The following is a 12,592-nucleotide window of genomic DNA, read 5'->3' as shown; positions in this document are numbered from 1 at the left end:
TATTTTGATATTCATGATGAAGGTGATCTATAGATCAATATAAATAAGCAAATTGTCAGTGTCAATATCATATTTTAATAAAGACTTAAAGAAAAGTCGAAACGTCAACTTAATCTATATTTCAAAAATTATTAAAAAAAACCAAATTTGGAAATGCTGATAATCTAGCCGTTCTAGTGTAGATAACTAACGTTGCTAACGCGAAAAAATGAAATATCTGGGAGTTTTCTTTGATCTGGACACGAAAATTGAACGGCATTTCGGAATACCGCAAAAACGCTAAAAAGTTTTCATGTGCAGTAAGCTTCTCAATCATGATCCCCTATCTGGGGTTAAAGATTTAAAACAAATGTCAAATGATACATCTACTCATCTCGAAATACATAAAAATGACCTTTAAGTAGACGAAAAAAGTAGAGCAAAGAGAAAAAGCAAAGTAGTTAAGGCTACAAAGACGACATGGCTGGAAATATGGTAGGGGAGAGATAAATTCACATTAGTCACTTAATTATTACCTGACTCAGTTTATGAACAGTCACGGATGCTTTGAGCAACATTTCAATCAATATGGATCTTTCTTGTCAATGTTGTTTTGAGTAGAAGTAGGTACAGCTGATGAAGATGAAGAAGAACGAGGAAACGTGGAATACCAGTAGAGAGGATATGAGTACAGTCTGGCGAGCGATCAAGGTCAACGAGCAGTCAAGAAAAAAAGTCAATGATCGGTCAAGGCTTAAGATTAATGACTGGTCAAGGCCAAAGGTCAATAACCGGTCAAAGCCAAAGGCCCATGACTGTGCAGGGTTAACGACCGCTAAAGGCCAAGGTCAGAGACCGGTCAAAGTCAAGTTGAGACTTGGATTTAAATGTTTAGAATATTAGTGCCATTGACCAGTTGAGATCCGTTCAGTTTGTATGTCTGGGAATGTGAATTTCAATAACCGGACAACCGTTCAATCTTCCGTTCGATAAAAATTTTAATATGTGCCCAGTTCACTCCAAGACGTTGAACATGCAATGTACTGGGTACAATCAAATATTTTCCAGATCTTACCACCTACGTAAATATCAATTAAAATCCTGTCAGGGGCAGGCTTCAGCTATGAATACCAATCGTAATATCGGTTTTCCATGAGAAAAGTAATTTGCAGTTTGTTAGAAATTATGATTTACAGCGCCACAAGAGTGGTAGATCACTAAATTGCACCACGTATTCGAAAATCGCATTGCATTATATCGATTTACCCGTATAATAATCTAAATAATACAGAGTTATTGAATGGGGTGGAAACAAAAGTTAGGAAAACATTGATCCCGACATCATCCATCTGTTAAAGTTAACTCCGAGATATTTGGTCTTCATGTAATCAATGAATGAAGAAACCAATGAAATTATTACAGAATTCATTAATTTAGACCACATTTATAAAGACTTCAAGCATGAGATTATGAAGTAAGCGACAGTTCCAACATTTCAATTTTTTTTAGATGTAAACATCTATGAGTTAGGTCATCAGTTTAACATCCCCCAACATGAGATTGTCTCTATAGATTGTGAAGAAACGTGCAGTTTTAATTATAAAAAACTGTTTAGCGTAGTCTGTGAATGCAGCAAGATTCTAGCTTATAGGAATCCGACTAATCCAGAATCATCGCGAGAAATGAATATAAATAAATTATTATGTGCAATTGTGTGAGTGAAACAAATTTTTGTACTACTAATAATATATATTGACACAAAATAAATATTAATAAATAAATTAAATAAATAATAAATATGTAAACCAACAAATATTTATAATAATTAATTAGATAAATTATTACATTATTTGTACTTAAGTGGGTAATGGAATAATGTTTGATGAACGGGATAAAAATGTATTAATTGATATCTGTACCCGATTCACTCAAAATATGAACATTTTTTCTCGGTTTTTGCAACTTTTCTTGGAATATAATTCAGCATATGTGTTTTTTTTTAACATTTACATAAAAGTATTTTATATTATTATGTGAAACACTAATAATTTGAAAAGATATTGACTATAAATGTCCAGCGTTTTTATGCCTTAACTTCTTCAGATTCTGTGAATGTATCTACCATGCCATCAATTACATCGTCTAAAATTTCTTTAGATTCTTCCGATACAGTTGTAGCTGCTGTCGTTTTGTTTTCAACGGTGGTCATTTCTTCGGTTGAATCAGATATTTCTTCTTCTAAAACATCTCCAACAGCATCTATAACTTCTGCACTTTCTTCGGACGATTCTTCTTCCTCTCTAATAGCAGAAGCTTCCGTTTGTGGTAAGTGGTTAGTATTTACTTCTACTTTTTGTGTGGTTACTAAAGTGGCATCAGTCTTATGTGTAGATGATTGTACTGGGCTTGTGAACATGTCTGTTGGTGGTAAAAATTCGATAGTTCTATTGTTTTTATCAATATCAGTTGCCTTTAGTTCAGTAAACGTTCCGTTCTTAATTGTAGCTTTTTCTGATGTTAATTCATTCACAACAACTATAGGAGTAGTGATAATTTCAGTGGAGAGTTTCATAGGTTGACTAGTTGTGGTTGTTCGTAACTTTTTAATTGTTGGCGCTGTTTTCTTCACAGTTGTTCGTGGTGTTGTACTGCTATTCATCACTTGAGGTTTGGATTTTGTACGAACTGGTTTTTTCTCTACAGGCTTGTATTGATGTTTTCTCGTGATTTTTCTAAATGGTACTTGTGTAGTTGTTGTAGACACTTTCTTTTTATTGCTGTTACCATAAGTACCAGAATTTTCTTCTTCTTCTTCTTGAAAGTATTCACCAATAAAATCATCATCAAAAACGCTGTAGTCAACAGAATCGACATCGTTATCATCATCTCCATCAAAATCAAAATCGTCATCATCGTCGTCGTCGTCATCATCATCATCATCATCATCATCGTCGTCGTCGTCATCATTTTCATTTTCTAATGGAGGTAAAGGTTCAGGTGCTTCTAGTCTAAGACCCTTAGGGCCAAAGCGGAAACATGATACGCGAATAGCGGCTTCTATGTCATTAAGAGCACGAAGTTCGAGTCCTAGACAAGCCTTAAAGTCTTCTCCTTGGCGGCCAATATTATAAACACGGCCGCAGAATTTTGAAACTCCACCTGGTAATGGCATACAAATGGGTGGTGGTTTCCTACCTGAAAACAAAAAAAAACAAAGCAGTCCTATAATATTGCTCTAACGAAACATGGTATAGGTTCCTTATTAACAGACTTCATAAGGGAATACATAATTAAAAAAGACTCTTTCCTTCGTACAATGAAGTATTTCATTAAAATTATATAACCGAAAATTAACTTCAATATTGCTATAAATATGATAATGACTACTTATTCTTGAAACTATCCATTAAAGGTAATGATAATGATTAATCTTCAACAGAAACACAAGAAATATATTTTCAAAATAAAATATCGTAACACATTTGTGTCAATTATAATATCTAAATATTGATGTGACTAAGCAGAAATCACTAGAATAAACTTATATCATTAAGTCAAGTGAAATCATACAAAGAACAAAGTTGTCAGATTCTTATTCAGTAAGCTGTTAGTTCGTGACGTTGTTAGAAAGTTAATTTGGTAGTAAAAAACATGTTATGAATATATTAGTTACCAATAATACCTTTAAAATTCATCGAAAAATAATCCATTACAACAACTGTTTTCATTACTATATTTTAAAAAAAATTGACGAGAATTCGAAAGCTGACTACTAAAATAAAAAAAATAAAAGATCTATTCAAAAATTTTAAATCGGAACAAGCCAAGTCGGTTATATATTTACGCAGTTCACTGTGTCGGTGGGTTGATAGATCAATAAATTCTTTTTAACAGTTTCTTTGGTATTTTCTGTATTTAGGTTTATATAATCGTATAGCAGAAATTTTATTTCAACCATATTTGTTTTTATTGTTTAATTATTGAAGGACGAGTAAATTTTATAAATATAAATTATTAGTATTTAATTAATAAAGCCAGTTCACGTTTATCTATCCCATAAATCTTTTGATTTGGCATTTTTGTCGAATTGGCAATAAATGTTACAAATAACAAGGCTGAATTTGAAAACAAAGATTTACATTATCGACGATTTATAAAGTAACTATTGCTTCTTGCGCGGTTTAGATGCTATTTGCATAAGTCTGGTCATACACTTTCGCATGCTGTATCTTCAATCCAATCGAAATAGTTTGGGATACTGTAAAAAGTCGTTCACGCAAATATATCAGTCTCCAACTTCAAGTATAGTTCGTCTTGACAACAGTTTCGAAAAATCCTAGTGAGGTTAAAACAAGATTGCAAATGGTTTGTATCCAGTTGCTGGAAAAACTGCAAAAGCTCGATAAAGTTTGAATTTGACTGCCAAATAACAATTGCCCAGCTTAGATATAATATTTACTTCAAGTCAGAAATTATTTGAGTCAAAAAATCAAGTTTAGCAATTTTATCTCCAATGAAATCAGCTTTAATTATCAAATATAATTACGGGCCTGCAGATTAGAAGTGGATGTCGGATAACTTCATGCTCCTATTCTTGATGTTGGAATGTGGAAGTTCAGATGCTCCAGATTTTGTAACTCTCTAAGAGACTGTAGCACGTCTGGGTGTAGCTAAGAGAAGCAGTAAAAACATGTTCACATTTTTGCAAAAACTGTAATGGTAGTGATGAAAATGTTGTTTAAACGGAAATTGGGGAAATTTACTCTATATTTCGTTGTAGAAATTGACGATCTACAACTATCATTTGAATCGGGATGATTTTTCGATTTAAGAGACAGGTTGATTATACTATATCTAAATCAGTTTGTCCTCCTTCAAATACTTATGATTTATAATTATTTTTAAAGAATAAGTTGATATTCTTAAAAATTACTATTTTAATTTTAACTTACCTTGTAATGTCGTATTGGTAAGTACTCTGTCGTTGAAACTCATCGAAATTGCCAGTTGATCTCCTTGTAAGTACTGTAATGAGGCACAGCCTGGTCCTTTTAGGTTAAGAAGTCTTATATTAAAATCTCTACAACAATTACACATTTGCTTCGCACATTTGCAAAATTTGTTGGACGCACTTTGATTCGTATTTTCATTTTGCTTATTAGATGTACTTGTAGTAACTTTTCCAGTTAACCTTTTTTTAAATTTAGCTCTTGAATCTGAAAAAAATAATATTAAATATTTTTAAAGTATTTATCCTTCTTCATTTTCTGTATGCTGCATAATCATCAATGTATAAATAAGGAAATGTATGAGGGCAGTGCAACGAAAGTGTGCTTTTTCAGAGGTTAACAACATTTTATCTACGGGATTATATTGTTACTTTCTGATGTCATCTGTCAAAATTAGATATAAATTTGACAAATATATTAGTTTTGATATTTCTACTGATATTAATATTTGTTTTTTTGGATATATGCGGAGAAAAAAAGAATTTCGAGTGTTAATTAAGCATTATTTTTTACGTGGAAAAACAATTAAATAAACCGAGGAAAAGTTATGTAAATATTATCCCGAAAGTACTCCATCCCATGGAATGATTTGTAAATGGGTCTCTGCTTTTAATAATGATTATAAGAAAACAGATTTTCCAGCACGCTCGGAATTTAATGTAATTGATCCAGAAACGGTTAACAATATCCGTGCCTATGAGAGTCGATCAAAAGAACTTGTGATAGCTTATGAAGTTAATATTTCAACAGAATGGAAAACAAAACCATAGTCAAAGCAATAAGTAGACTTCAGCCGAGAAACGTCTGGCCAAGAAAGCCAAAACCGTTTTTTCGACAAATAAGGTGGAGGTTACAGTATTTGTAGATTCCAAAATCATATTTTTATTGATGATTTAGAAAAATGGCCTTCCATCATGAAAATGCTTGTGACAATTCGTCGGCTATTGTTGTGAACTGTTGCCTCATTCGCTATATACATCTGATCTGACTACCTCGGATTTCTTATCAATGCGCTTTTATTAGTTTCACTTGTAGACTTAAATGTTTATAACTGGCTTTTTAACGGCTACCAACCCGAAAACAAAACTGTTTTCTTACGTTGGCCGCTTCTATAACAAAGGTAACATCATCTAGCTTTAGTAAAGGGATAGGTAAAATCGATATATCTCTACATACTGGAGGAAAACAACACAACTACGGAAAGTCCGCCATGTATCTATTTGTTATTTCGCTCTCCCTTGATAAACGCCAACTGTAGTCCATCGTGTGATTTTTTATAAATGCCTATAAACTTACGTTGGGATTTCAATGGTTTCAAATTCAAAGGAACATCAGTTCTGCACGAGTGAGATTATGCTGTATTAAATAAAATACAGTTTGAAAATAGTGAAAAGCACGCTTTCAGAGTTACTGACAGTTAGTTACTGAAAAGTAATGAAATAAATTATAGTAAACGCTTTTAGTAATAATAAAAATAAAAAATAAATCTTGGCAGAACAAAATTTCTGATGAGAAAAATAGAGATAGTTAAGATGTATATAGTTGAGTTTATACATACATTGTATGAGTTAGTGTTGAAATACCAGCAGTGAGTGAGTTAGTGGTAAGCATATTATTTTAATTCTTTATTCTAATCATTTTATATTTTTTTGTTTCAACTTTTCATTTCCTCGTTAAAGTAACAAGGAGTAGGCAGATTGAAGCATTGGAATCAACCAGGAAAAAGGGGCGATTCGTTGCGTGATTGAGACCACGGAATCGGATCACTTCTTACCAATGAACTAATAACTACCATATCCTCACCCTTTTGTTGGTCCATAAGTTAAGATGCAACCATTAGATATCAAGTTTTTATAGCAGTATACGAGGTTTGTCAAAAAATTTGAATTTTGTGAAAGAGTAAAGTATCTTTTCACAATTCAGAAAAATGTTGAGGAGTAAAGTTATTTTGAATTAACAGTTATATTCAAATATGCAATTACAGCCATTTATTATGAAAATTCAGGTTTTGTGATTATTTATTAATCATTCCGTATTAATTATTCTCGCTCGATACAATTTATCTCTCTTACCTGTTAAAAATATGATAACCCTTCTATTTATCACTGTTAAACAACTTTAAAATTTACATAAGTAATGAATGCATAATAATTATTTATTGTAGAATATAAAGAATATTTATTCAACAGAAACAAACCTAATTAAATTTTAAATCAATATCCTACGGCTTCGACATATCCACTTTCTCTTTGTAAACATTTAATTTTTCCATTTTGTCAAAGTCTTGTATTATTTTCCACATCATATTTGTAGTCATTTTTTGGCAATCTTCAGAAATAATCTTCTTCAAATGAACTACATCATCAAATGGTTCTCGCTGATAAACCTGCTGTTTTAAATAACCCTATAAAAAAGTCGAAGGGAATGAAATCAGCAGACCTAGGAGGCCAAAAAATATCTGAATACCTGAGAATCACCTTTCCATTAAACATATTTTCAAGGAGTACTCTAACGTTTAATGAACTATGGATAGAAGCACCGTCTTGTTGGAACGAAATTATTATACAACGGAAGGTCGTGCAAAAAATCACTTACTTGATCTTCTAATAATTGTAAGTATCTGCGGCATTTGAGAAAGGTCGAAAAAAAAGGTCCAACTAATTTATTTTTGTACACACCACACCATACGTACGTTTTAAAAGAATATTGGTTCCGAGTTTTGATTACTGTTAGATCACCAGCGACAATTTTATGATGAGACGGTTCCATTTGAAGAAAATGTTGCCTCATTCGAAAATATTATAGTTCTTGTGAAAAACGGGTCTCCATCCAACTTTCCTTGGAACAGAGCGCAGAATTCAAAACGAATATCGTAATCCCTTGGTAGTAACGTGTGTACAAATTGCAGTTTGTATGCATGACATTTATTACCTTTCAAAATATTTGCCACTGTATCTTTAATTACTGAAGTAGTTTGGATTGCAGAGGCCCTTTTTCTTAATGACATTTTTGGGTCTTCTACGACAGAAATCATCACTTTCAATTCAGTGTGACTCACTCTGACATTCACTATCACATACTTTATGTCAGGGATTCTTACATTGCGTTAAATTTTATCCCGCCAGAAAAATTAATACGGAATGATTGATAAATAATCACAAAACCTGAATTTTCATAATAAATGGCTGTAATTGTATATTTGAATATAACTTTCAATTCAAAACAACTTTATAACATTTTTCTGATTTGTAAAAAATAAAGATATTTTACTCTTGGACAAAATTCAAATTTTTTGACAAACTTCGTATACTGCTATAAAAAATTGATATCTGATGATTGCATTTTAAGTTTTGAACCATGCAGAACTTTTTATCAGAATAACTTTTTTTTCATAAAATCACTAATAAAAAAAGTTTTTCATATTGTTCCAACCTAAGTAGACGTATATATAGAAGTATATAGATATGAATATAAACGGATTTCTTTAATTTCTTTTATTATTTTATCAATCTTTTAAAAATTATAAAAAAAACTAATTTTAAAACAGAACAGACCTAAAATCAATCATAAATTAATAACTATAATATTGCATTAACTGAATGAGTGCGAAAATATAATACAAACCTATTACAGCCGATGCTGCAAATGCTACTAATATGAATATTAGTAATAATTCAAATATAAATGATAATTTCATCTTATTTCTTTTTGACAGGAGCTACCTGAAAAAAATTCACGGTTAAAACAAACATAATTGTATAAATAATGAAATAAAATTGATGTGTATATAAAAAATACTATTAGAAAAAAAAAGTTGTAGCAGAAATATAAAAATCTCTTTTTTTATAATAAATAATTGTTTTGAACTTCATAAATCAGTTTAACTAAGCTTAACTGTAAAAAAATTAAAAAAAGTGATCATAAACATTTTTGTACTTCTTTTTGTTACGGGGCTTCCTTCCTGTCATGCTTTATTTTGAGTTATTCAATTTTATATTGAATAGTTTGAATACCGCCAAAAATGTTGTTGATTAATATTTTGAAAAGCTTAATAAAGGAGATTCGTTTTTTCTCCTTAATTTATCTAGATAATACATCTGTTCTCTACCGTACTACAAAGTAATAGAAGCTGTCGATTTCTATTTATTAATATGCTCTACAGGCCAAATAGACCAGGGGTATTAGTATTTTTTAGGCCTTCCATTACACAGTCACACCATCGCTTCCTTGGTCGCCCCTTTCTCTTTTCCCTATTTTGTAGTACTAATTTCGGCATCAGTTCTCTTTGTAGTCCCTCAAGAACTCACCCTCTGTCCCTTAATAAAAGAGCTTATTGTAGCTTCTCCATAAAGTTCCTCCAATTCTTTATTATTTCTTCTCCTTCAGACATCGTTGGGAAATCTTGGTGCAATTCGTTGGTTTGCTAATACACATTTAGAAACAGTCATGTTTATATCGTTTTAATGCTGATAGAGAAACCCTGATCTGGAAATTGCTTTCTAAATTTTTTTCAGCTACAAATCGCTTAGGAGGAAGATTGAGTTGTTTCTAAAAGAACTATTGGACAATTGCATCGTATAGAAGGTCAATAAATATCAAAATATTCGGGTAAAAAATATAAAGGAAATATAAATTACGTGAAAACCAAAAATACCTCAAAATAAGCTGTGGACTAGTCCGAACAAATTTCTTTATTATTATATCAAATTAAATTTTGGTAATTATTTAGTTTAGGTTGTATATGCACGATCTCCTTGAAATTTTAGTATGTTATGGAGAAAATTATACTGATTGATTTCATGTATATACATAGGGCGCGTAAATTATTTTTTGACATATTTTTTCGAGGTTGAAAATTTAGATACGTTAGGTTAGGTTAGATTAGGTTAGGTTATGTTTAGGTTAGGTTAGGTTAGGTTATGTTTAGGTTAAGTTAAGTTAGGGTGGGTTAGGCTCATACTCAAAATATTGAGCGACTTCAATAAATATCATTTATTTGTTTACAGTGATCAGTTTGGTAAATCTATGTTAAGTAAGTTTTAGAATTTTTGCAGTGAATAAAAATATATTCTTTGATTTTGCAACGTTAATGGCTATAAGGTTATAATTATTAACAAAGTTCTGGCCAATAAATTGACCATTTCAAACAACCACTGTATCATTTCAAAACTCATGTTACCATTTAGAAGTTCCCATTTTGTGTAATAAAAGACGCGGGTAGTACTAATATCGATTTATGAAAATGCATTTAAAAAATGAGTGAATTATTATCTGTTTGCGTAGATGTTTTATTTCGGAAGATACCTTAATTGCGTACCTCTCTTATACTTCCTGTTTTATCGTTCTTTCTAAAAACCTTTCAGAATTCAGTTTCTAAAAGATTTTTATTTGTAATATGTAATGCACAAGCTGCACCTAGGGTTAAAAACTTCAGCGTTATCAGAAAATAATTACCGTTTTAATTGTTTTCAAACCTATCAAAAGAGAATGAAATTAATCTGTGGACATTCAGAAATTAATTTCGTCATTTTTAATATAAAGAAGTATCTCAAACTAATGCAAGCAAATTTTTTATATGTATTATGGTATGTAACCTATATCTCGTTGTTGTAAAAATAAAGAAATTGAACAAAATGTTTAAAAAAAACAATTTTGAAAAAAATATGCATGATTATTTGTGCATATTACTTCGATAATTACACCACTTACAATAATAACAAAAAAAATATGATTTAAACTATCAATTTTTTTCTTTCAAATGATTTGAGTACTTACTAGAAATATATATATAAAAATTCTTGTGATTTCAAATAGTAGTAATCCAGTGAAAGCGCACTACTCGATAACAACTATTTCAAGACTGTTCTATGACCGTGAAAAGATTGAAGAAGTTCTTGCAGCCAAAGGGGAGGAGGGGTAATGTCGGTCATTAGGTAGGTCATCCGTATTCATGTTCATCCGGTAAAAGTACTGTTTTAATTCACAACTAATGCACGAAACTTCCAAAGTGGAGCGGAGCGACGAGTTCTTCATCAGACATTTTTCAGGGTACTCACTTTCCACTGCATACGTTATACATGCAAATTTTATACGTGGTATTTTGAAAATATGAAATAAATATAATATAACAATAATTAGCAACGATGGAGACATACTATACAATAGTATCGATACTATCGATTTGAAAAAATTTTCCATAGTTATCGAGGTATTATTTATTTAGTAAGAAAATAGAATCGTAACTATACAGAGGCCGCTAAAAAAGAAAAGATTTTTCTCAACCAAATCAAAAACCTGAAAAAGAAATGAATTAAGAAGAAATTTTAGAATTTGAATATAGTGACGAAACGGAGATTCAAGTGACAGGAAGGTTAGGGAACACTAGTACAGGAAAGCTAAAATAAATGAAACCAAAAAGAGTTCATACAAGGAATATTAAAAAGTTTTTTTAATGCAAAGTTGAGAAAATGCATAATTAAGTACAAAGTAGGGTAAATTATTAACCCATTTGCGTCTAGTCTAGCATTATGGTAATAGACAATTGATCTAAGGTAAAATATTCCGTTGAGCATTATTTTCATATATGGCGTTGAAGACGTTTACAAAAATGATTACGCCCATGTATTTTCAGCCGTTAAATCATTTCGCTGTTTAATTTTGCATGGATAGCACCTTGGACCTTCTTTTTTTCTTTAAAGTCCTAAAAAGCGATCGCTAACTCGGCCCCTATTAAAAATATTTTGAAATCCATCCAAATATGCGTAATATCGTAAAAAACAAAAATTTGGCCACTTGTTTATTTCGAATATAGTTAAATCTGGAAAAGATGTTGTATAATAATCGCCAGTGCGATTTGAATTGAATGCAAACAAGTTGCTGCAGAATGTGTGATATCGATTCAATTTAATCTTTTGCGGAAGATAATCTGTAATGTATTCAAAATGCAAAGGTATATGAATGTCAAATAAATCAAATTTCCATAGAAATTTATTATGACCAATGTATAGACGGTTTGTGTGACTGGTTTTAGTGTTGTCGCTTCTGTTCTTGGTGATGGTGGTGGATGCGTTGAATGAGCTGTTGGGTGTGGCGTCGTCATTTTGTATGGATAATTTACAAATTTCCGTGTTGGACCATAGAGATATTCGAGTGCCATCTTGTCATCCCCATCGAGGTTTGTAACGTTTGTCTGTTTGCTGTTGAAACGTCATTATGGTGTGACCGATTTCGTGTGCAAGCACTGGAAATAAGCTTATTTAGTCGTCGGCATCGACTCGTACATTACCATCGAGGTTGGGATTCCAGTGTTCCTCACCATCAAGATTTATATCGATATATCCATCTCCAGAAGGAAAATAAGCATGAACTAGAGCATTATCAGGATTATCGAAACTATAGCTTTAAACGTTAATACCTTGGCAATTAGTTCGAAATTCATGCTTCCTACGAACGATTTATAAAATAATGTCGGGCGCAGAATTTAGTATTCTAATTCGTTTGAATGTGAATTATGGAATTTTGTTGCCATAGATTGAAGGACTTTTCAGCGGCTGCAGCATATACAGGTGATATTTGATGAAAATACCTATTTAGATTTGTTTTAT

At 31.4% G+C, this 12,592-nt stretch overlaps 1 protein-coding gene across 1 annotated transcript; it reads right to left on the bottom strand.

The window, feature by feature from the left end:
- Positions 1 to 1,725: 1,725 nt before the first annotated feature.
- Positions 1,726 to 10,830, bottom strand: LOC130893908 (serine/threonine-protein kinase pakF). The gene is made up of 4 exons (XM_057800361.1): positions 10,764 to 10,830; positions 8,613 to 8,710; positions 4,932 to 5,195; positions 1,726 to 3,174 (listed from the first exon to the last, which is right to left on the bottom strand). The coding sequence occupies exons 2-4, from the start codon at positions 8,683 to 8,685 to the stop codon at positions 2,063 to 2,065; spliced, it is 1,449 nt and encodes a 482-aa protein (XP_057656344.1). The 5' UTR covers positions 8,686 to 8,710; positions 10,764 to 10,830; the 3' UTR covers positions 1,726 to 2,062.
- Between the last annotated feature and the right edge of the window lie 1,762 nt (positions 10,831 to 12,592).

Source organism: Diorhabda carinulata, chromosome 1 (assembly GCF_026250575.1).
Source record: "Diorhabda carinulata isolate Delta chromosome 1, icDioCari1.1, whole genome shotgun sequence".
Taxonomy (NCBI): domain Eukaryota; kingdom Metazoa; phylum Arthropoda; class Insecta; order Coleoptera; family Chrysomelidae; genus Diorhabda; species Diorhabda carinulata.
Note: the sequence above shows the minus strand (reverse complement) of the source record. Positions and strands in the feature narration are given on the sequence as shown.

What these genes read in the sequence shown, in the direction of transcription:
- LOC130893908 (XM_057800361.1), bottom strand. Translation starts at nt 8,685, where the DNA reads ATGAAATTATCATTTATATTTGAATTATTACTAATATTCATATTAGTA. An exon ending in TGCAGCATCGGCTGTAATAG is followed by an intron (nt 5,196 to 8,612) that starts GTTTGTATTATA and finishes TATTTTTTTCAG; the next exon opens with ATTCAAGAGCTAAATTTAAA. An exon ending in TACCAATACGACATTACAAG is followed by an intron (nt 3,175 to 4,931) that starts GTAAGTTAAAAT and finishes TTTTGTTTTCAG; the next exon opens with GTAGGAAACCACCACCCATT.